At 41.9% G+C, this 25,799-nt stretch overlaps 1 protein-coding gene across 1 annotated transcript; it reads left to right on the top strand.

Moving 5' to 3' along the window:
* The first annotated feature begins 4,008 nt into the window (after nucleotides 1–4,008).
* On the top strand, nucleotides 4,009–4,527 carry LOC137732750 (uncharacterized). The gene has a single exon (XM_068472028.1). The coding sequence runs from the start codon at nucleotides 4,009–4,011 to the stop codon at nucleotides 4,525–4,527; it is 519 nt and encodes a 172-aa protein (XP_068328129.1).
* The last annotated feature ends 21,272 nt before the right edge of the window (nucleotides 4,528–25,799 follow it).

Raw genomic sequence — 25,799 nt, 5'->3', positions numbered from 1 at the left:
GCTTATTTTAATTATCTGGTAGTGGGATATTAGAGTATGGTGACTCAGTATTTGGCCACTTAACCTTTTGTCTGTAGTGGCTGTTATGGGATATATAAAACCCTTTTGTAGTTTCCTGGAAGGTTATGAAATAATAACTTATCTTCTTTATCTGCAACTTATCTTTTTTTTTTGCAATCTTGTCTCATTGGTGCGGCTGGTGCCTGCCAATTAGTATCCAGAGCCCATGTGTGCATCCATAGGCAAAAACAAGGCCTTCATCACTGTGCCCGATATCACTGAGGCCGAGTTGGACCGTGAATTTCAGTACCAACAACTCCAGGACTTTTAGGAGTCTTTGTCCTTAGTAAACCTTCGCTACAAAGACCTCCAAAACTAAATCACAAATCTCCAACACTCCCTCGCTGACTCTTCGGCCCACCGGATCCGTCGGGACCAAGTTCATCAAACGATCCTTAACGAACTCCGCTCCCTAAAAATCCCCTTAACCTACCTTCCACATACCTATCGGCACCATACCCATTTCCCTCGGCTCCACCCCTTTTTCCACCATTCCCACTCCCATCCCTCCATCCACATGGGGTTCATCTCATTCCCCACCAGTAACCACCACCCATCCTCCTAGATCCCACATGGCGGCAGATCCCTTTTCCCTTGCCTTTACCTAACCCTTCGCCCCCAACACCAAACCTTTCAGCCGTCTTTCCACTTCTAGGTACCTACAACCACCCTCCAGCGGGCTGCACTTACCACCTTTCACCCCTGAGCCGTACGACATCCAACCCTACTAACCCCATTCCTTATCCTTCTCCGGACCTCGTCATTTGAAGATTGAACTTCCTCGTTTCTTCAGGGACGATCCTTATGGCTGGCTTGTAATGGTGGAAAAGATTTTGGAATACCATGAGGTCGAGGACCACCTCTGTGTGATCGTGGATGGTCTCCATCTGGGAAGTGATGCTGCCCATTGGCTCTGTTGGTTTAAGATGCGGTACCCCCTCTCTTCTTGGGCCACCTTCTCAACATAGTTGCTTCAGAGATTTGGGCCCTCTGACGCCTTGAATTTCAACATAGCCTTGTCCCATATCTCACAAACAACCATAGTCAAAGCTTATGTGGGCCATTTCATTCGCTTATCATGCTGCATTTCGGATTGGATCGATGCTCAACTCTTGGGCGCATTTTTGGGCGGCCTCAAGGATAAACTCTAGGATGACATTGTCACTCAAGGACCAGCTTCCTTCGCACGAGCCATTGAACTCGCTTGGATTTACGAGCATAAATAGGGACGTCGTCCAACGGTGTGCTCTGGCTTCTCCCGTGCCTTTTCCTATTGCCCTCAACCTTCATCCTCTTCGCCCACCAACCTTTTTTCCACAATGACTCAACTGTGGCCAACAACCACCACACCCAACCCTCCCCTAAATAAGCTAGTTCTTCGGCTGACCCAAGTTGAAATGGGCACCCACAGTGAGTAAGTCCTCAGCTTCAACTGTGATGATCAATACTGGCCGGGACACCGATGTCGACAATCTCATATCCTCTTATTACTGGCAGATGATGACAGCCCTGACCTTACTTCAGAGCTAGAAGAAATCGTGTTCCCAACCTCGGCCGTTGTCGAACACCCTTAGCACCCCTTAGCCCTCCACACTATCTCAGCAACGAAACGTGCTTGTGGCCATGCTATGCACCTGGAAGGTCTCATCAACAACACCCCCATTCAGGTGTTTATTGATTCCGGGGCTGATCAAAGCTTCCTCAATCCACAGGTGGCCACTTGTTTGGGATTGTTTGGATCTTTCATGGATGAGGCAGTCATGGTGGCAACAGGTCAATTTTTTCGGACAAAGGGGTTAGTTCATCAGGTCTCTGTATGCCTTTAAGGGTATACATTCACTAGCGACTTCCAGTTCTTGGCTGTAGCGGGGTGCGATATGGTTTTGAGCATAAATTGGCTCAAGACCTTGGGATTCATTAGTTGGAACTTTCTTCTCAAGGTCATGGACCGTGCACGGGACAAACTATCGCTTGGTGGGGTCGTCCACCTCACCCTAGCTCGGGTTCTCTTTTCCTCCAGGTACCAAGACGTCCTCTTCCCTTAGCATACTCACACAACTTTCAGGACTCCCCTCATCCTCTCCCACTCCTGCACCTTCATCGGCCAATATCCAAGCACTTCTATGCCAGTATCATGTTCTTCTTCAAACATTAACCTCCTTACCATCACACCGAGACATTGACCACCTCATTCCTTTACTTCCAGGGACGGGTCCAATTAATGTACGACCCTATCATTATGGGTATGCACAAAAGGCAAAACTAGAACGTCAGGTTGATGACATGTTCGTCGTTGGCATGATCTATCCCAGCATGAGTTCCTTTTCCTCCCCTACTTTATTGGTGGCGAAAAGTGACTTATCTTGGCGTTTTTGTGATGATTACCGCAAGGTTAATGTAGTCACCATCAAGGATTGTTTCCGGTTCTAATTATTGATGAGTTCTTGGCCGAGTTGAAGGGTGCGGGCATATTTTTGAAACTGGACCTTCACTCTAGCTATCATCAAATCCATATGCACGAGCCGGATATACACAAGACAACATTCTGTACTCATGACGGTCATTACGAGTTCATTGTAATGCCTTTTGGCCTTACCAATGCCCTCGCCACATTCCAAGCCTTGATGAATTCCATCTTGAAGCCCTTGCTCCGCAAATCAGTCCTCGTGTTTTTTGACGACATCTTGGTGTTTAGCGTCTCTTTGGATCAACATCTGTCACATTTAGCTGCTGTGTTTGACATCCTACAGCGACATCAACTACATTTGAAGCCCACTAAGTGTTTTTTTGGCAGGAGTCCATTACCTATTTAGGACATATCATCTTAGCTAAGGGAGTTACAGTTGATCCCTCTAAAATTGTTGCCATTGTGGAATAGCCGACCCCCTTTTCTGTCCATGCCCTTCATGGCTTTTTGGGTCTCGCCGGTTATTACCGTAACAACAGAAGTAGTTATTGATGGTCTCGCCGGTTTTTAGGACCAGCGTATTACCACTCCGGCACAACAGAAGTAGTTATTGAAACTCCTCGGGTATAACTATACCTTGGAGTACCGCTCGGGAGCTTCCAATACAACCTTGATGCTTTGTCCCACCGGCCGAAACTCCTTGCCTTATTGGGGCTCTCCACACCACTGTTTGATTGTGTGGCAGAGCTTTAAGCTTCATATGCCACAGACACTCAAGCTTCCGACATCTTCACCGCATTGCAGCATGATCTACACAATAAGTGCTATTTCCAGCTCCAAGGGGACCTCCTTTATTACAAATTTGGTCTCTTTGTTCGTGTAACCTCTTCCTAGCGTTCCACACTTCTCCAGGAATTCCATGCCTCTCCAACTTCGGGCCACTCAGGATTCCTGCGCACCTACAAGCGTATCATAAACAATTTTAATTGGTTGGGTCTCAAAAAGGATGTCAAGTGTTTCGTGTTTGAGTGTGACGTGTGCCAATGCACCAACTACGAGACCATCAAACCGCCAAGTCCATTGCAGCCACTCTCCATTCTAACCCAAGTGTAGACCGATATAGCCATGGACTCATAGAAGGCTTACCCTCAACCTACGGTCGTAATGCTATCTTGGTTGTAATGGATCGCCTTTCCAAATATGGGCATTTTATCCCAATCAAGCACCCTTATTCTGCCCCCTAAATTGCAAATGTTTTTGTTCAAGAGGCTTTTCGGTTGCACGGCATGCAAACATGTATTGTCACTGACAGATACCCGATTTTCATTAGTGAGTTTTGGACTGCTTTCTTCAAAAATCAACAAACAGTGCTTTGTAAAAGCTCAGCCTATCACCCACAATTGGATGGACAAACGGAAGTTCTCAACCGTACCTTGGAGCACTATCTGCATAGCTTTATTATGGACAAGCCAAACACGTAGATTCGATGGTTTCCTTGGGCAGAATGGTGGTATAATACTGCATTCCAATTGACCATTAAGATGACACCTTTCCAGGCTGTATATGGATACCTGCCACCCACAGTGTCATTTTATCTTCTTGGCTCATCTCCGGTCCATATGGTCGACGTCACTCTTCGGGACTGTGACAGTTTGCTTATGCAACTCCAAAAGAACATGCAGCTGGCACAACACCGAATGCGACAACAGGCTGACAAACATCGCTCTAAGAGGACTTTTCGAGTTGGGGATTTGATCTTCCTCAAACTCCGCCCCTATCGGCAGACATCGGTATTCAAAACTCACTGCCCAAAACTGGTTCCTCGCTATTACGGCCCTTTCCAAGTAATAGCTCGAGTTGACCAGGTTGCCTATACTATGGACCTTCCAACTCAATCTTGCATCCACCCTACATTTCATGTGTCGCTGCTCAAGCCCAAACTTGGTACAAATGTCGTTGCTTCAGCCACACTTCCCTCGATCTCTTCCGATGGGTTATTCCTCTGGTTTCCAGAACGCATCCTACAACATGGAATGTTCAAGTGTGATAACAAGAAATGAGAGGTTGATATTTCAACATAACTTTGTAGATCTATTAATAAATTTTGTTTCCACTTATGAATTTTTTTTATATAATATCAAAACATAAATTGATTCAATTTGTACCATTTTTACATTATGATATTCCCAATTCCTATTGAATTAGATACCATAATATGAATACAATTGGTAAAACTAGTTTCGTAGAATTTGTTTCGCCTCCTAAATCATGGATTCCATAACACTTGGTCCCTGATTTTTGTAATGCCTAGTGCATTTGTTAGAAATTACAAAACATTAAAATTAAAAGCTCGGTCCTATTTTCAAATTGAATGGCCTAGCTTTATGATTTAGGGCGTTTCACCCATTATAGTAGTATCCTCTCCATGTTCTTCCACATGCAAGAAATCCAAGCAACTTTTGTTCACCACCTTCTTTGACCTTATAGTGGTATCCTCACCATGTTTGCACATTACTGTTGTATCCTCTCCATGAACTCCTTGTACCTCGAGCCACAATAGCCATGCCTTTGCTGATGCTGTTTTTTTCATAAACTTGTGCAAAATGGTGAAATGGGAAGGTTTGGAAGGAAAAAAGATGATTAGGAGGGCACGAAGTGGAAAGAGGAAAATGAATGTATGGAGGAGAAAAATGAAGGAGAAGGCACGAACTTATAAACTGATAACTAAGGGTTTACCTGATGAAAAATTTCGTTGAGCAATTATTTTCTAAATGTCACGTAATTTGTGTGGCAGTGGACATTTATTACACCTCACGAGTGGAATTTTGACCATCGAGAATAAAGTTGCCCGACGAACTAGTCTATCGGTAAACATCAACTACACAATGACCAGGTAATTCTTTGGTTAATATATTCCCATTTTTGTGCCAAAAATTTATCCGACGAAGGTTGTCTTAACCTGCGAACTTCTGTCGTCGTGTAAATCCATTCAGTCAACCCAGTTTATTAATTGATTTAGCCTTTCCAACTGTATTTTCCGTCGGGTTAGAATTGCTAAACCAAAAAAATGTTTTCCGTTGCGCAATATTTGGGAGGGCAAGCTATAAATCTTGGTAGTGCTTGTACACTCTATTAGGAACCCACTACCACCAATATTAGTCAACAACACATGTGCATGGTGCTTCTAAGAAGGGTTGAATTCCATATTCAACTGTCATTGTTTTGCCCTCGGTGACTCGACTAGTGTGGTTGCAGGCACTCAGAATGCCGGGAAAACCTATCGTCGCGTTTTATGCCTTCCCAGGCATCTGGACCTAATCTATGTTAGCAGATGTTGGAATCCAGAGGGTTATGAATTTTGATCATAAGAGTTTTTTTTTAATTTTTTTATTTTTGTCATAATTCGCTCACATTTTAAGTTTGGGATTTGGATTTCGAGCTTTCGCTAAGAACCCTACAAATTCAAACCCAGTTGGATAAAGCAAATGTATTCCTCTATTTGAAGGGATGAAATAAAAACTTCCAATTGTCAAATTCACATCTCATAACCCCAAATTTCAAAATCATAACTTGAGTTTGTGCCTTGACATTTTTGTCGATGCAAATTTCCGCCTTCTTTTTCTTGGACGAAAATGCACCCGCAGAACATTATCACCTAAGATCAAGGCTAGGAGCCTCATACGCCCACAATGAATTGCCGGGGGGGGGGGCCTTTGGCCGAAGATTTTCCAATGCCAAAGTTAGAATTTGAGGGCTGTTTAGAGAATTTTAGAAGAGAATTGGACCTAAGTTTTGGAGAAAATGAGGGCTATATATAAGGGTGTGGCCGACCCTATTAGGAGAATTGGGACCGGCCATGTGGATGCAAATTTCCGCCGTCTTTTTCTTTGACGAAAATGCACCTGCAAATCAATAACACCTAAGATCAAGGCCAAGAGCATCACGTGCCCACGATGAATCGGGGGAGGGGGCTTTGGCCAAAGAATCTCTGATGCCAAAGTTAGAATTTGAGAGAAAGTGTTTAGAGAATTTTAGAAGAGAATTTGACTTAGGTTTTTGGAGAAATGAGGGGTTGTATGTAGGGGTGTGGCCGGCCCTATTTGGAGAAATAGGGACCGGTCACTTATGGTAGAAATTTGGCCCTAATTGCAAGATATTATGCCAAATAATATATTGCAATCAATTTGGTAATTAATCAATTAATTTGGGAATTATTCCCAATTTGAAAGGAATAATTGGAAGTTATCTTGTGGTTGAAGATTTGATGAGGAGTGATGAGAGGGTTTTCAAAGAATACTGTTTTGATCACCTTTGACCTTGATTGAGCCATTATTGTCCGTTGCATGAGCGTGAGAATCCTGATATGCCTCAGGGGTAATTTTGTCTTTTACCCCAAAAGTCCACGTGTTGCCTCCATACTTTCTTGATTATTTTTGGCCCCAAAAATGCCCCCACACCTATTGGGTTGTTCAGATGAAAAGGCAACAGGTGTAGAGATTTTCTTGCTTTAGGAAACATAGGATTGTTTCTTATTTCCCTCTTTAATTGGAAATTAGATCCTTCTAGGAAAGGGAAATAAATTAATTCTAAAGTCTATTTAAGTCTACCTTAAGTAGATGATTAAATCAACGTCAGAGAAAGCTAGAGGATATTTGTTTCCCCTCCCCTAGCAGTCTTCCACACTTGCCTGTGTAAATGACCGTATTTCGTTGTTTTCTTTGTCTTCTCTGTGCCGCACCGATGTAAGAAAAAAATTAATTTCCCTTATGTTCTTCTTGGATAGTGCTGTCGTAGGATAACCATCGTGGTGGTGCGACATGTAAGTCGGCAGGGGCCAGGAATCGACTCAACATGGGCCGATGAGGTATTATAGCAAGGACCACTACTTGGGCTACTTGGCTTGGGTAAAGCCAAGGGTAGTTGTGCAGCTGGGGCGGTGTATTAAGGTGTTGGGGCGCAGTGCTAGATGAGCCGCATGGCTCATGTCCTTTAGGCTCTTAGACTTGACGTGGACCATGTGGATGATTGATAGAAATGAGGAGGTCACGGGCCTCATGGGCTATTGGAATGCTGGGCATATATGCCTCCTGTCTGCTGGTTCGAAAGAAAAAAAATGAAGGAAAAGCCAGCATGGGTTGAGCTCCCCTGCTAAGTACTGTGAATGGAGTTGGCTGCTCTGTCATTTTTTCTAGGAGAAAGATTGGGTTACTCCTGAGAGAGAAGATGAAGAGGATCAAGGTAGATGCATTGGCTCATTCGATTGCTGTCGTGGAGCCTAGGTGGAAAAAAGAGATACCCCCCGCCTGTTCAAGAGATGTCGGTTGAGAAAAAACTGAAGACTTTCTCTGCTGCTCATGAGGTTCTACTTGCTGCCGAGAGGCCTGTGATTGACTTAACTTATTCCAATTAGAAGAAAAATGAAGCTGCTATATTTAAGCCTGTGATGTCTGCCACGCCGAAAATGGCTAGTATGATTGCTGGTAGGATTGCTTAGCGTAAAGGTTCTGTCATGCCTCCAATGTTGAAGTCTATACCTAGATGCCTATTGGAAGCTAAGTTCGGTTCACCTTCAAAGAGGCTTGCCACTATGAAGAGCGATAAGGTGGACTATGCTCCTAAAGTAGCGCCAAAGCCCACTCCCTTTATTGCTGAGACTAATTCGCCTGCTGAGAAAGATGAGACTGCTTGTGTGTGTAATTGTGAGAAATCCACTAAGCTTATTTTTAGGGAGGCTGCTGAGATCTGTACGCTTTTGAAGCCTGATCTGCTTGAAGATATATACGCGTGTGCCAAACTTATTGATGGCGTCAGAGAGGTTGTTTGCCCAAGTTCCTTTGTGAAGCATACAATCCAATATAGAAAAACTGCTCTACTTGCTATGATGCTGAAAATAACAACTCTGGCAGCCGAGTGTATGCTCATTAACCAAGAGGATACCAAAGCTGCTAAGGAGTTGGCAAAAACTATGGCGGCTGAAGCTTATTCTTCTTCCGAGAAGATCAGAAAGTTGGAGTTTGAGCTCATCACTTTGAAGGGGTCCAATATCTCTACCCCCACTTCTCTACAGCTTGAGATCGCTTACCAGGAGATCGTTGACTTGAAGACTAGGCTTGACGTAATCCAAGTTAAGTATGAAAGTGTAGAGAAGGGGATTGGTTGTTACATACCTCAGATTCAAGATGTTGAGCATGCCCTTTTTGAGCTTCGTTCTGCTGCTTACGCAAAGGATGAAGAGTTGATTGATGCTTATAATCAAGTGATCCACTTCAAGAAGATCATCATTATGCTTGAACCCCAAGTATTGGAACTCCAAGGTGCAGTGAAGATCAACGAAAGTTTGACGAAGGACGTGGATGAGCTGCAGTGTGTCCGTGTTGGTCTGTTTGAGGAGAATGAGCAGTTGAAAGATGAAAAGGTTGCGCTTGAGGCTTCAGTTATTCAGAGTCAAGTCGATTTCTACAAGCTAGGTTATGTAGATCATTTCTTTAGTTGGCCGTCTGACTTTGAGTTTGCTGAGAAAGACTTCGAGACCTTCTCAATTTCTCCAGAAGACTTGCTTGCCTTTACTTTTGAGGCTTCCATTGGTTAAGTAGTTGGAGAAGTTGGTGCCTAGGTTAGGGTAGCCGAGGATGAAGCGCTGGATGATAATGCTACTAAGAGCATCGCAACTACGGAAGGTGTTGTGACCGAGTAGTCATAGGATGTCCAAGCTGCTGAAGAGTAGTCTTCTAGGTAGCTTTTAGGATTTTCTTTGTTTCCTTTTTGCTTTTTGCTTTGCTTGAACTCCTTCGTCCTTTGCTATTTATTTATCAATTTTGCTAGAAAATTTAATAAACTTGGTTCCTTCGTTTTTTTTTCATCTTTGTTTCTTTTGTTTATGCCCAACCTTTGACTTTGAGGCCAGCGGTAGGCATGCTGCTTTTCTATAATCAGACAGGCCCACGTAGCCTATACAACTGTAAGTGTTGGTGTAGAACTTTTACAAAGTTGTTAGCCATAGGGTCAGAAATCTAACGCCTTACTTACTGAAGCAGATGAGTTCGCGTGACCACTTGGCTGTTAACTTTGGCTTTCTTCAATCCTTTGAGTTGTGTGGCCTACATCACAACATACTAAAGATTTTTGGGTTATGAAATTCGCTAACCTTTTGTATCAAAAGTACATGGTTGTATGGAATTTCGTATGCAAATGTCTGAGAGAGCTCTTTGCTCTTTATGTAACCAATTTCGTGGGTTGCGTAGCAAGTATCACAACACTTTAGGAATTAGTATAGATCTAAATGATCATTCCGCGCTTGGCAGAGGTGAAGCTTATTGACAGTGTAGTATGTCGGCAGTGGATAAAGCTTCATATATGCACGCTAACTTGTTTAACCTTTCACAAAAATGTACGGTTGTATAAGTTTATCGCGACTTACTGCTTGAAGGGTAAGCCATAAGTAGTCTTTTGGAAACCCTAGGCTACCTTAGTGCACTCGGTAGCAGCTTTAGACCCAAAATCCTTCAATTAGCTAAACCTTGAAAAAGACCATGGTGGTTACTTCTAGGAATCCCGGCTTAAGCTATCATGCACCTAGTTACACCAGGGCAGCCCGACTCATCCACATTTGGATATTTAGAGTGTAAAGTTTATCTTCCTGTATTGGAAAGCAAACATACATAGGTGTCGGCGAATTGGTTTACCCTCTTACACTGGAGAGCAATTAGTTTATCCTCTCGCATTTGAGAGCAGACCCAAATGGGTGTCAGGGAATTGGTTTACCTTATCGCATTGGAGAGCATGGTTGGTCCCCATAGGGGTGCAATTCCTGCGATAAGTCCCTAGGAATGGCGTGGTCTTCTTTTGAAATGCAAGAGTGATCAGTTATTATAAGCCTGCAGTTGAGCTAAGTTGTAGATTACTTCTGAATTCCTCATTGAAAAACGAGTGAAACGAACGAAAACTTAGTTATAAGGTACGAACTACATAACAACTAGATAGTTCTCAGCTTACAAGGTGGTGCCCGTCAAGCTGCTTGAGTCTTCGAGCTTTGATGTAGCAAGAGGTCACGCGTGGTACTTTCTTAGATTGTGGGCTTTCTACTGCTTTTCGATCTCTTTGTCTTTTAGGGTGGCGAGGGTATAACTACCCTTGCCGTCTACTTTTTTGATCTTGTATGGACTTTCCCAGATGGGATCCATCTTTTTAAAGCCTTCTCTGCGAGCAGTGATGAAGGCTTTTCTTAGGACTAGATCTCCAGTTTGGAACTGTTGTATCTTGGCCCTTTTGTTATAGCTGGAGAGGAGCTGCTGCTGGTAGGTTGCGATGTGGGTTATGACCTTTTCGCGTTTCTCCTCTGCCAAATCTAAGTTTGTGGCGATCTTTTGTCTGTTCTATTCGTTGCTTTGCAGTAGAGTACTGATACTTTCCACAATGACATTAGGATGAATGATTGCTCTGAACCAAATGCCAAAAAGAAAATAGTCTCATCGGTTGCTCGTCGTTTGGTTGTGTGATACGTCCATAGACATCCGAGAAGTTCGTTTGGCCATTTTCCCTTCTTTTCGGAGAGGGATTTCTTAAGGCAGTCAAGAATCATTTGGTTGGATGCTTCAACCTACCAATTACCTTGAGGATACCTTGGCGTGGACATGTGCTGCTTGATGCCATATTGCTGGAAGAACTTTGCCAAATCTTTGCCTACGAATTACGGGCTGTTATTTGTGATGATGGACTGAAGGATGCCAAAATCAACAAATGATGTTCCTCCATATGAAGCGCATTATGTCCGTTTGAGTTGTGGTTGTCATAGCTTTTACTTTCACTTACTTGATGAAGTAGTTAGTTGCCACCATCATCATGCATCTACCCCTAGTGGTGGGTGACATCGGCCTTACTAAGTCGATTTCCCACTACATTAACGGCCAAGGACACGTCTACAGGTGTAGTTCATTGGCAAGCAGTACTGGTACTAGCTTATAGCATTGGCAGCGGTCACACTTTTGTACAAATCCTTTAACGTCTTTATGTATAGTAAGCCAGTAGTAGCCTCTCTTTAGAGCATTCTGTGCTAAGGAGCGGTCTCTAGAGTGATTTCCAAAAATGCCTTCGTGGATCGAGCTTAGAATCTTTAGGTTATCGGGAGGCACTAGGCAGCGGAGATGTGGTCCGGTGTAGGATCTTTGGATGAGAATGCCATTCCACATGTAGTAGCGTGCTGCCTTTGTTTGAAGCTTTCTTGACTCAAATTTTTCCATGGGGAGTGTGCCATTGACCAGGTAGTCTATAATGGACTATTGCCAGTTTGGAGTTGTACTAACCTGTGACACCTCGGCTACTGGCACAACTTCTATGCTTGGCTTATCTAGATACTCCATTGAAATAGAGCGTTTAAGTTAGTGGTCGATGGCAGAGCCTAAGCCGGCTAGCGAGTCAGTGTGGGCGTTGTCTGCCCGTGAAACTTGATTGAGGTTATAAATCTGAAACGCCTCAAGTTGCCTTTGTATCTTCTCTAGGTATTGCACCATCTTTGGATGTTTTGTTGTGTATTCCCTAGTAGTCTGGTTGGTGTTTAGTTAGGAATCGAAATGAATTGCAAGCTTTTTCACCGCCAAGTGTTTTGTCATTCAGAAACTGCTAGTAAGGCTTCGTACTCTGTTTCATTGTTGGATGCTTTGAAGCCTAGAGTGATTGCATGCTGGAGCATCAAACTGTCTGGGATGACATGTTGGAAGTATGCCCACAAAGCCACTCATTTGATGTAATAGCTTTTGGAATATTATTGTGTTAAACTATTATACGTTTAATGAAGGGCAAAACTTATTGTTAATCACTATTTATTGTATTATGTGTTTAAGCAATAAGGGAATCCAAGGAATGTATTTAATCTAAGAGAGAAGTGATCTAAGTAAGTTAGATTAACGAGACCTTTCTCTTATGTTCATTCCTAAAACGTTCCTAGCCATAGGATTACCAATTAGGCATTGACAATCCACTAAGGTTAGCATGTGTTATGTTAATTCAAGCATAAGTATGACTAGTCTTAAGTCATTTAGTGTTGGACATTGAGACAAACACATAGGTGCTCAAAATGGTAATCGAGTACACTAAACTACGATCAAAAGAGAGTTCGAACATACATGTCATGTAAGAACTCGTAAGTTGCAATATGGAAAGTAGTCATTTGACCTAAGACATCATAAATGTCTAATGGTTAGGTCCTTGATCTTTGATCATGTCTAAGGCATTCCATTGAGAGTGTCCAAGACATTGTTGGGGTCAAGCTATCTAGTCATGTAGGCATATGAATGCACAACAAGGGATCTCTAACCTTCCATAGTGCAGGGAGATACTCTGAGATATGATTTGGGAGTCTTTGACCAAAGCATACGAATATAACTTAGGAAGTTGGTTCCAAATCATATTCATGAAACAAACTATCACTCAAACAATGTGATTAAGAGTATTGTATTAGAGAATGACCGTATTGCATTGTAATTGTAACTAGATAGGTTCTTCAACCACTTCTACTTAGCTTGGGTAGCTTTGAAATACTGCTAGGTGTCACTCATGATTTATGGAAGCCCTGAAGATTAGCAAACACTAATCTTCATCAAAGGGAGAATTAAAATGTAGTTTCAATTCACAATCAATCTTTAAGAGTAACAATCGCCCACTACCTCGCTAATTGGAACCTAATGGATCGTACACCAAGTAAGGATGAAAGTGAAGAAATATAAATGAGATGGATAAGCAATTAAATGGTTTAATTGAGAATGGTGAAGATTAATTAATTATATGAAAGGTTCGTATTGGGTTTTCAAGTTAGTTTCAGGTCTCGGGGCCCAAAAAGGTTTTGGTCCACAAGGCCATTGAGTTTAAGTTTTGTGACAACTAAAAATAAATGGAAATTAACCTAAATACAAAGTCAAAGCCAGCTATAGGTTGAGTGGTAGCAAACTTAGGTTAATTTCAAGTTTGCCACTCACATGTGAGGTGGTATAAAGGCATCTTTATAGCCATTCTCTCATTAAAGTTTTCTTGAGGCAAAGAAGAGAAACTTTTTTTCCTTTTTCTTTATAGAGGCCGACCGTCCTAGGGGAGTTCATTAGCATCCAACTTCTTCTAGGTAATCCATTTCATCTTCACACCATCATCCTTGGTGTGGAGACTTAGAGGTACAAAACTTTTGGTATTTTTGGAGTTCCTTTCCTCACATCCTCAAGGAGCAAAGGAGTATCAAAAAGGAAGAAAATCACAACGAAGATCTAAGGAGCTAAGAGGTGACTTTAAGGCTCTCCACTTGGGTGAATCCCTTGTGTAAACAAGGATGAGCTTCAAGGGTAATGAACCTCAAAATCATTTCTTCTCTTTAATGTTGTTAAAGAGTCTTGTGGTTCACCATTCATTAGTCTTTGAAATTCATGGGTTTTAGAATTGTTATTTAATGCATGCCTACTTTAAAGTGTTAATAGTTTGCTTTTGTGTTCAAATGTTCTTACATGTTCTTAGCTAGGATAAATAATTTCCTTCATGATAAAGACTACACCTACTCCGAGCCCATGTAGTTAGATGCGTTGTCGACGTGCAAATGCCAGAAATCTCCATCGACTGAAGCAGGCATGGCTAGGGCATGCGTAGTTACCTCTGAGGCGTCGTTGGGTCATTCTGTTGCGTTGCCTGGGTTAGGCGTGAAGGCGCGGTAGGGAACCGTGGAGCTAGGGCCATGTTACATACAGCAAGAGATGCTCAACTTCCGGTATTGGGCCACTCTAGAGCTGAATTATGGAGCAAGGGTTGGTTGGGTCCGTGTGATGCGTAACAGGAGGTTATGCTCAACTGCCGAAAACGACGAGGACAAAACTTGTTTTCTAGTGCGTCTTTCTAGTGTTCGTCTACCCTTGGCGCGCCTTTTGGGCAAAGTTGTTGCGTTCGTCAGAGAATTTTGCATCCACTAGTGCCTGCACTTTATCATCGCTCGTCTGGATTGGGTGAAATAGTGCATCATAAGGATGATTGTGTGTGTTTGAATGTATAACTTGAGTTTCTGGGTTGTAACAACTGTCGCCAAAGTTAGCTTTTGAATTTTTAGTAGCTAGTTTCCACATCGATGAGAGCTTTTGAATTGTAGAATACAGGTAATTGGGCCCCTAGCTCTTCTTGTATGAGGGTAGAGCTTATTGCTGCTTCAGATACCGTTAAACATGTGAATAGGTCATCCACTACTTCCGGTTTGGATAGTAGGGAGGTGATGTCAGGTACTTCTTTAAGTCCTTGAATGTTTTCTCTCACTCGTCATCCTGCTTGTCTTATCAGACCTTGAATCTTCTTCAGAGTTATAGGGGACTTCATATTCAAGATTGCTCGAACTTGCCTTGAATGTGCATTGACGTGCCTCGCCCCAAAGTGCATGTTTCTCTGCCAGAGCGAAAACTTTGCTAAAGTTAGATCTTTTTTCATGATCAATTCTCCGAACAATGGATGGTCTATTAAAATTCCTTTTTGGAAGGCTGCTCTAGCTATCGAGTGGTTGCATCTGACTATCTTTTCCTTCTCTGCTTTGAACCTTTCCACGTAGTCGTGAAGTGTTTCTTTTGGGTTCTTCTTGATGTTGAACAAGTCGGACTTTTTCTTGATTGAGCGATAGGATAAAATTATTTTTGGTGAAAACCAAAGAAAGTTCGTCAAAACTTCGAATGGATTGTGGTGGCATGGTGCATAACCAATCTTATGCCTCACCTTATATAGTTGTGGCAAATATTTTGCACATGAGATCGTCGTTGTTTCGATAGAGGATTGTTGCACTTCAGTAGTGTTTTAGCTATCCGGGTCTCTATCCTCTTTGAAGGATGTGAAATGTGGCATGTTGAACTTACATGGAGGTTCTACTTACTCGATCTCGTCTGTGAAAGTTAGTCATGTCCCATCATAGTGCCTCGTTAGTGACCTTGTTGAGTTAGAAATCATGCAATCACTGGATTAAGAGCCTTTCTATTTTCTTCTTGAATTTGCCTTTGTTGGGGTAGCAGAGTTCTCGGCTACCTCCGATCGTGACCTATTGGTGTACGTTGCTCTTCCATATGTTCGGTTGATTTATGCTGCGGCTACGGAGCATGTGGTACGTTTCTAGTAGACGAATGAGTTCTTCGTAAACTGTTCATTGAACTTGAGTAGAATTAAATGACTGCTTCTCTTCGTTTGTCATGCTGCTTATTTCGATGTGAGGTGGACTACGCTTCTTGTGGGCCTAGCCACGAATGAACATTTCGCTTGAAAGGTTGCTTATGTTAATTATCGAAGTGTGGCCTCAACCGTGAATGTATGCTTATTTGTGGGCCTAACGAATAGTGCACACTCCTACACGCATTAAGACGAAAGTACATGCTATCTTAGGGACCTAGTTAGGAGTGTACACTGCCTGAACACTCGGTATGTGGTTAGTCGAATGGCTGTTTGCCGGGACTTTGTTGGAGAGGTTCGTCGTCTACCCTTGTCATACTTCGGGACACCTCGTTTGGGGCACGCTGCATCATGGTTCGCTGCGAGAGTTAATTCACCAAGGTCGTTTACTGTGCAAGGGTGCTTATCAACTTTATAACTTGTCGAGACAAGTGTTGTTCATTATTTAGGTTAGAAGAACGTGGATGACATGCGTCTCGTTGAGTAGTGGAAGTGTAATGACTTCAGGCATGAGATTTGAGTTGGGATATATCAAATCTGTAAAGAAATAAGGTGAAAATAACCTCGATTCAATCGTCAGTCTATAAATCTGAAGCTGGGACAGTTGAATTGATCTTGGACCGGTTTAGATTGCTTGGAAGGCCTTGGGAGGGGATTGGATCTCGAATTGGGCCGTGGGAGTGGGTCGGGTCAAATCATTAGCTGGGTTGGGCCACGTGTTCGGGCTGCTCCATGTCTAGTGTACGTGGGCGCTGGGCTTGGGCTTGGCTCAAGAGCGCACTGGGCTTCAACAAGGTCAGGGCTCAGGTTGACTCACCTTGGGCTTGGGTCCGTGTAGCTTAGAGTGATACGTCTTGGGCCCCCTGGTCTTAGGCTCGGCCTTGCATTGGGCTCGCTGTAAACACGAAAATTTTGAAACAAATGAAACGAGAACACGTGTACAAAGTAGAGTTGTATTGAATTAATTTGTAGGTTACAATCTCTGTTTATAATTTTGATCTGATTCAGCCTTTAAATTTGATGTAGATGTGTAGGTTATTGATCCAAGGGTCAGGATGACTTGATCTCAAAAGAACGATTACTTCAGTTTTGAGCTTGAAACAATGCTTGGATGGTCTTCACCTAAAAAATACGGCAAAGGTGGATGTTGATGCAGGATTTCATTGATTCAAGAGTCTTGGTGACTTGATCTTGAAACGAACGTCATTACAAGTTTTGAGCTTGCAACAAAGTCTTGAAGACATTGGTACGAGTGCTTGTTGATTCTTCAAGGCGAGTGCTTCGGCATTGGTCGAAAAAAAGCTTTGGCTTTGGTTGTACGTTCTTCGGAGAGAGCTTTAGCAACGTATTAGTCTTCAAAGATTTTTGCAGAGGTTCTTCTCAATGTGCAATTTTTGACCCCTTTGTGTATCTTGGATCCTTGTATTTATCGACTTCCAAAACCAAGCTTTTGGATGGATTTGGCCTTGATTTGTGTCTTAATTCGTCCAAAAGAGAATTTAGGCATGTTTTCTGTCTTAATTTCAACCAGTTTCCCTTGCTTGGCCGAAATCTATAGGGCTTTCTTGCCTATTTTGTGAGCAATCTTCAATTCTTACTTGTTTTGTGAAGATGTTTTAGCTTTCTTTCCTATTTTGAGAGATTTTGGACCCCTTGACAATTTTAAGGAGGGATTTCCCCTGTAGCCGAAGTCTATAGGGCTTTCTTGCTTATTTTGGTTGTTGTGGCTTTAGCAGGCTCATCATCGTCTTTGCTCGAAGATGGCATCGCTTCCGCTTCTTGCTTCTTGGGCACGACTTACCACTCCTTTTTTTTTTGGTATGACCTTGCCAGTGGATTTAATCTCATTTGGAAGAGCTTCGGGTACCATGTCTTCATCTATGTAGAACATGGTGTTCGCAAAGTAGGATTCGGCATCGGTGAATGGCTTAGTGTCGCCTTGTATCACCTTCACCCCTTCTCGGTAGAACTTTAGGCATTGGTGGAAAGTGGACGACACTACTCCATTTTCATGGATCCAAGGCCTTCCTAAGAGCAAGTTGTAGGAAGTTTTTGCATCTATCACGTGAAATAACGTGCTTGATTTGAGTTCGCCAATGGTCATCTCAGCTTGGATCATACCCATCGCTTTTTGTCTTCCTTAATTAAAACCTTGGATTAGAAGGCAACTTCGAGATAGTTCATCCACATCGATGCTGATTGTAGTCATTATTGACTTTGGCATGATGTTTATGGCTGATCCACCATCCATCGACATGTAGTTGACTTTGGGCTCCCTCACATACCCAAAGATGAAGAGAGGACGGTTGTGAAGCTTTGACCCTAGCAACAAGTCTTCGTCAATGAAGCTGATTGTGTCATAGGTGGCACAACATGTGGCATATTCATATGATCGAAGCTTCAAGCATTCGTCCTTGCTTTCTTGTACCTCGTGGTCATTGGGACTCGCCAAGACCGTTACTAGTGCTTTTCGCATCTCCTTGGGCAATAGTAGTGTTTCCTTGATACTAAAGTGTACTAGCAAGCTTTCTTTAGGCGTGAAAGTTTTCTTTTCCTCAACGGCGATAACTTTGCCTTTTGAGGGCTCTTCCATCTCTATTTCGACCATGTGACAGGCAGTGATGGTGCACTGTTAGAAGAAGTCATTCGGGGAAGTACTCGTGCAAAGAGACAGGAATGCGTGGCTCTTGCTCCATAGGTTCCCCTAGGTATATTGGCTTAGTAGCTCTTACATTTCTTATGGGCTTCTTATTGTTGCGGCGGTGGTGTTTCCTCCCTTATTCCACATTTGGCCATATGGCTTGTGGTTTTGGCTTCCTTGTCTTTTTGTAGGTCACCAACGTTCACCAACGATGGTTGTGCAGAAGGTGCCCTATAGCTTGAGCTTTGATTGAAGTGGTTATGCATGATTTGGAAAGGCACGGGATCAAAGGATGCAAACACAATCGTAGCAGTGTGTGTTGGGGCCGTGTCTTTAAGGTCCAATTAAATTTGCCCTTGTTGTGCTAGCTTCATGATGAAGTCTTTGAGGACGAAGCATTTACCAATAGGATGGCTCACGATATGATGGTACTTGAAGTACCTAGGATCGTTAACGCGATTCATCTCTTCAAGGCATTTGCATTCAGGCAGCTCGATTACTTTCTTCTCCAGCAGGTTATTTAGCATTGCGGCCACGTCGGAGTCCGAAAAAGGGTACGTCTTTTGCTCCAGTTCCCTCAAGGTGTTTTTGTACCTATCTTAGGTACGAGGAGGCTCACCTCTTTTTATCTCATTTTCTTGTTCTTGGAAGAGATTTTAACAGGCGCGGAAGAGGTTTTGATGGGGGTAGCATTGACGGTAAAAGCTTCATTGGCAGGCTTCTTCCCAGTCTTCTCCATATTCGGAATAAACACCTTGTCCTTGTTGAAGTCGATGATTGGCTCATTTTTCCCATGATTGGCGAAACTCAGCTCCATGTCATGGGATCGAGTTGCAAACTCCTCAAACATTCTCGATTTTATGCATTGGAGGATGTAATGTAACCCCTAGTGCATGCCTTGAACACACATCTCAATGGTGAAGGTTTCAGAAAGCCGACCTTTGCAATCCAGACTCAATAAACGCCATCTGTTAATGTAGTCAATGATGGGTTCATCTTTCCACTGCTTCGCTTGTCAGGTCCAATATGTTTACAGTGCGGCGAGTACTGTAGAAACGGTTGAGGAATTCCTTTTCAAGTTGATCCCAACCGTTGATAGATTCGGGCTCAAGGTCGGTGTACTAGTCAAAGGCGTTATGATGTGAAATATTCTAACACTCAAATTAAAACCCTATGATTGTAGTATATGAAAGTAGGGATCGTTCTAGGCCGGGGATTAGAAGGGATGCTAATTTACTCTAAACTGACTTAAAAACACAAAACAAAACTTAAAAACACTTAACTAGACTTATATGACTCAAAACAAACTAAAAAGACTCAAAACACACAAACTAAGTTAAATTGACTCGAAACAGACTCTAAGAAGTTATTTGGATGAATTTTAGACTATTAAGTCTCAAAACACTAAATTGGATAGATTTTAACACGTTTCTAACTAATCTAACACACTTAATTAAAGGGGAGATTGATTTGGACGAAATTGAAGTAAAAACAAACAGATTTAAAGACTCTAAACAATTTGGACAAAATTGGGTGAAATATGGGTGAATGGCTAGCTAAAGGGTCCTTCTCCACACATGACACACATGCATACAAATCGATTTCCAGTTATTATTCATTTAAACCATGAATGACAATGCCCCAAGTTAATTGCATCGCACAACCAACCATCAAATTTTCCTTATTTCATTGAATTGAATGAATACGCATCACAACCAAATTATCTTTTTCAAGTTCCGTATATGAAACGCATGATAAAGATACATATCAAAAGTCATTAAGTTCTATGAAAATCATAAGCATTGACAAGGCATTCATCACTATGAAACGCATAAGACTCCTGCCAAGGATTCACTTAACACAATCATGACAAGTGACTTCCACTACTTGTAAATATAAGTGAATAACTATTACGTGAAACTCCCTTATATTCTAGCATCAAATTCATGCATGCAAACTAAGTAGGCCTCCTTAATCAACATACAAAAATAAGTTATCAATCAAACAGATAAGTAAATCGCATTCATGATTTATGAAACAATAACTGGAGGAAATCAATTCATATCACATATATGTTCATGGCTTTGAATTCACCTCTAACTAAAATGAATTTAGTTCCTCATGTTCGCAAAACAAAGATAATTAAACTTAAACATTAAAAACAAAGATAGAGGTGAATTCTATCTTTGTTTTTAATGTTTAAGTTTAATTATCTTTGTTTTGTGAACATGAGGAACTAAATTTGTTTTAGTTAGAGGTGAATTCAAAGCCATGAACATATATGTGATATGAATTCCTTAGCGTCTTGATGCATAGTAGGCTAGTAGTAGCCCAGTAGTAGCCCGCGTTAAGAGCCTTTTGTATTAATTCCTTAGCGTCGCACTTTTGTGACATTGGCAGCTGTCGCACTTTTGTATTAATTCCTTAGCGTCTCGATGCATAGTAGGCCAATAGTAGCCCGTGTTAAGAGCCTTTTGTGCTAAGGATCAGCCTCCAGAGAGATTTCAACATACACCTTCGTGGATTGAACTTAGAACCTTTAGGTCGTCGGGAGGCGTTAGGCAGTGAAAATGTGAACCAATGTAAGATCTTCGGACAAGAATTTTGTTCCATATGTAGTAGTGTGCTACATTCGTTTGGAGCTTTCTAGACTTCAACCTTTCCGTGGGGAGTGTGACATTAACCAGGTAATCTATAATGGGACTTTGCCATTTTAGAGCGTTTGAGTTGGTGGTCAAGGGCGAAGCCTAAGCTAGCTAGTGCATCTGCATGAGTGTTGTCTGCCCGCGAAACTTGAGTGAGATTATAAGTCTGAAATGCCTCAAGTTGCTTTCGTACCTTCTATAGGTATTGCGTCATGTTTGGATTTTTCGCTGTGTACTCCTCAGTAGTCTGGTTAGTGATTAGCTGAGAATTGGAATAAATTGCTAGTTTCTTTATCGTTAAGTCATTTACCATTCAGAGGCCTACTAGTAGGGCCTCATACTCTGCTTCGTTGTTCGATGCTTTGAAGCCTAAAGTGATCACCTGCTCGAGCATCGAATCATCTAGGTGACACGGACCATACTTACTCTCGAACCCTTGTAGTTGGATGCGCCATCGACATGCAAATGCCAGAAGTCTCCATTGGGTGGAGCAAGCATGGCTAAGGTGTGCTTGGCTGCCTCCTAGGCGTCGTTAGGCCGCTTTGTTATGACACCTAGGCTAGGCGTGAATTCTGATAGGAGCATATTCATGCGACTTAAATGGCTTGTTCTCGTGCATTTACGTTATGTTTCTTTAGTTATTTTAGTACTTTAAGCTATTTTCGTGTGTTTGTAGGTCCAAAGGGCTAAAAGAGCAAAAAGATGCATTTTGGAGACTTTTGGAGCACTTTTGGGCTAAGGATGGATAGCTTATGCTTGGAGCCAAAGTGTTGGACGAAATTGAAGACCTAATTGAAGACCAAAGTGTTGGAACCTTGTTCTCTTTAGTTTTAGGACATTTAAACCTTTCCTAATCCCAATCATGCCATGCATAACACACATCCATTCTAACACATTGTCATTGCACATGCATTTCCTTCATTAGTTAACCCACATGCTCCCATTACTTATCATCACCACCCATTACTTATCATCACCACTCATTACTTATCATCACCACTTATCACTTATCATCACCACATATCATATCACTTATCATTCACCACTTATCATTCACCACTTATCATATCATACACTTATCATTCACTTATCATATCATTCACTTATCATATCATACACTTAATTAATTAACCCACATTTACACTTTAATCATTCAACCACATTCACACATCACCCATTCACCTTTGTGCCGTGACTTCCCCTTCTTTCCAACATAATTCACATGCATTTCAGATTGCATTCCCATTCTTTAATTCAACACAACCATGCACTCCACATGCATTTCCAACCTAATCACTCACCCACACAATCTGCCATCACTCACCACAAACAAGTCACATGCATTCATCAACATATCTAGCTGTCATTCACATGCATTTCATTCATCATTTCCACCCCCACATGTCCCTTTAATCATTCAAACATACACTCCCATTAATTAAACCATTCAGCCACATTTTCACCAACAACAAGCCCATGCCGTGAGTTCCTTACATTTCCAGCATATTCACATGCATTCCATCCTTTAAAACAACCCACATGCACTTTAATCATTCAATCACACATCACCCATTCCCCTTTGCCGTGCAAAACATGCACAATCATTCACCTTTCTCCCAAAACCGTGCATATCATTCCCCTCACTCTTTGTTTATTTCAGCCACATATCCAACTCACATATTAATTCAACCTAGCTTTAATCCACATGCACTCCCATCCACCACTAATTGCCGTGCACATTCCATCAGAAAATCCACTTCATTCACATGCATTCATCATCATTCACCACACCTTGCAGCCACATGCATCCTTTAATTCAATTCCAGAAAATCAACAACCCATGCCGTGCACATTCATACACTTTCACATGCATCTTGGCAGCTTTCACATGCACACACATGCATTTCCAGCTCATCCACACTCAATGCCGTGCACAACCCATTCCATTCACAACACAACACACAACACAAAACCACTCCCTTGTGCCGTGCATTCCCTCCCAATCCAAACACCATCACTTCCTTCTTTCTTCCACAAAACCTATCATTCTACATCATCCATAATCCCCAAAGCTCACCTTAGACCTTGTGCTACAACAACGAGGAAGAAAATAGTGCCTAAACATTCATACAATTCAAGTTTGAGTTGTTGGAATGTTTAGGTGTTTCTTCGATTTCAATGTTTAAATTCAATTCTCTTTGTTTTGTACGTATGAGGAATGGAAGAGAAGAGTGCCTAAACGTTCATACAATTCAAGTTTGAGTTGTTGGAATGTTTAGGTGTTCCTTTGATTTCAAAGTTATGAAGAACTAAACCCCCTTTAGCTAGGGGGTGATTCGAAACTATGTTTATACTTGCAATATGAATTGATTACTTTCGTTGGAATTTCATAAGTTGTGGATTCAATTTGTTTAACCGTTTGATTGATAACTTATTTATGAATGTTTATTAAGAATGCGCGCTTAATTTTCATACATGAATATGACGCTAGAATATAAGTGAGTTTCACCTAATAGTTACAAACTTATATTCACAAGTAGTGGAGGTTGCTTATAAACAATTGCGTTAAACAAATTCTTGGCATAAGTTTCATGCGTATTCCATAGTAACGAATGCCTCGTCAACACTTATAGTTTTCATAATGCTTAATGATCTTTGATTGTATCTTTATTGTGCTTTTCACGTAAAGGACTTTTGGAGAATGTTGTGAATTGCGTTGCGCAAACCCATCCAATTCATTAACTTAAGGAAAACTTGACGGTTAATTTAAGCGTACCTAATTGACCCGGGGCGTTGAGTTTCATAATTTATCGAAAGACCAACTGAGAATCAATCTTGTATGCAAGTGTAACATGTGTGGAGAAGAACCCCTTGGCTATTCCATCATCCATATTTTCATCGCATTCATATTTACGTTTTGCCTTTAATTACAATTTGTGCATTTTATTCTCGTCAAATCAAACTCAATCCCCCCCATCTTTTGTTAAGTCTTAATCATTTGATTTATTTTAAGTATTTTACGTTTGTTTAGTTTTGCATTCTTTGAGTTTAGTTTAAGTGTTTTAAACTTTATATTACGTTGTTAAGTTTTGCATAATTTGAGTCTAGTATAGTGTTTTATATTATGTTTTTACGTTTTTGAGTCAAATCCAAGTGATTTGCAATCCCTCCTAATCCCCGGTCCAGAACGATCCCTACTTATACTTATACTACAATTGTCAAAAAGAGGGTTTAATTTGTGCGCGTATAAATCTCGCATCAAATTTTGGCGCCGTTGCCGGGGATTGGCAAAATTGCTAATCCCTTGTCTTGAGTCTTGTTTAAATTGTTTAGTTTCTGTTTTGTTTTAATTTTTGCACCGTGTGTATGTGTTTTGTTTTTGTGCCGTGTGTGGCAACTTGTTTTCTTACTTGTGCCAAGTCTATTAAGTTGGTTATTTATCTTGTTTACTTTTGTGTGTAGGTACTAGTTTATGACCCGTAGCTCACAACCTATTCGTGAGCATATCTCCGACTTTGACGGTGATTTCGAGAGGACTTTGAGAAGGAACAAGAAATTGCAAGAGTCTAATCCTCCTAGTCCCGAACCTGAAGTAGAAGAGGAAGCCACAGATTGGGTTAAAGAAGAAGTACCAACCATGGCCATGGACAATCGAACCATCAAAGAGCTTTCTGCCTCGGGTTTGGCCAATGCAGCCCCTCTTTACATTCAATACCCCGAGGCTGCCCAAGGCAAGACTGATGAATTCGAGTTGAAGTCAAGCTTGTTGCACCACATTCCGAAATACCATGGGTTTTCCATGGAAGATCCCAACAAGCATCTCAAGGAGTTCGAGGTTGTTTGTTCGAGCATGACACCCATAAATGTTGATGGGAACATTCTGATGATAAAGGCTTTTCCATTCTCTCTTGTGGAAAAGGCTAAGGATTGGCTTTATGAATTGGCACCCGGGACCGTTACTTCTTGGGAGAGCATGAAGAGAGCGTTCTTGGAGAAGTTCTTCCCTACTTCAAAAGTCATTCTCTTAAGGAAGAAAATTAGCGGAATCCAACAAAGTCAAGGAGAATCTTTTCCGGCATACTACGAGCGTTTTAAAGCCCTTGTTGCATCATGTCCTCAACATCAAATGAAGGAGGAGCTTCTCCTTCAATACTTCTATGAGGGCCTTCTTCCCATTGAAAGGCAAATGCTCGATGCTTCGGCGGGAGGTGCATTGGTGGACAAAACACCAATGGCAGCCAAGACCCTAATTGCAAACCGTGCTCTAAATGCACAACAATATGAAGGACTTGGGCAAAGGGACCCCCCACGGCAACAAGTGAATGAGGTAAGTTCTCAATCCGACCTTCAAACTCAAGTAGCTAATCTTACTTCTCTTGTGTCTCAGATGGCCGAAGGAATGAAGATCCAAAGTCCAATTGTATGTGGCGTATGTTCTATTCAAGGTCATCCTTCAGAAAAGTGCCCTCAATTGATTGAGAATGGTGGGTGGGAGAGTGCAAACGCCATTGGATTTCCAAGCCAAAATCAACCAAGGAATGATCCATATTCTAATACATACAATCCGGGTTGGAGAGACCATCCAAACTTCAAGTGGAGGGAGCCTCAACAACCTTACCAACAAGGAGGCCATTCGGCTCCAATTTAAACCAAGCACAACCTGCCCAAAACAATCAAGGTACGTCGTTGGACAATGAAACACTTCTTAAGATACTTAACAATTTGTCTCAGGGGCAAGAGAATCAAACCAAAGCCATGCAAAACCAAGACAAAAGGGTGGATCACTTGGAGAAACAAATTGGGCAAATTGCGGAGTTTGTAGGACAATTCCGAGACCAAGGCAAGCTCTCTAGCTCAACAATTGTCAATCCAAAGGGAGGGTTCGAAT

This window comes from Pyrus communis, chromosome 4 (assembly GCF_963583255.1).
Source record: "Pyrus communis chromosome 4, drPyrComm1.1, whole genome shotgun sequence".
Lineage (NCBI taxonomy): Eukaryota > Viridiplantae > Streptophyta > Magnoliopsida > Rosales > Rosaceae > Pyrus > Pyrus communis.
The sequence above is the reverse complement of the archived record's forward strand: the minus strand, read 5'-3'. Positions and strand labels throughout refer to the sequence as shown.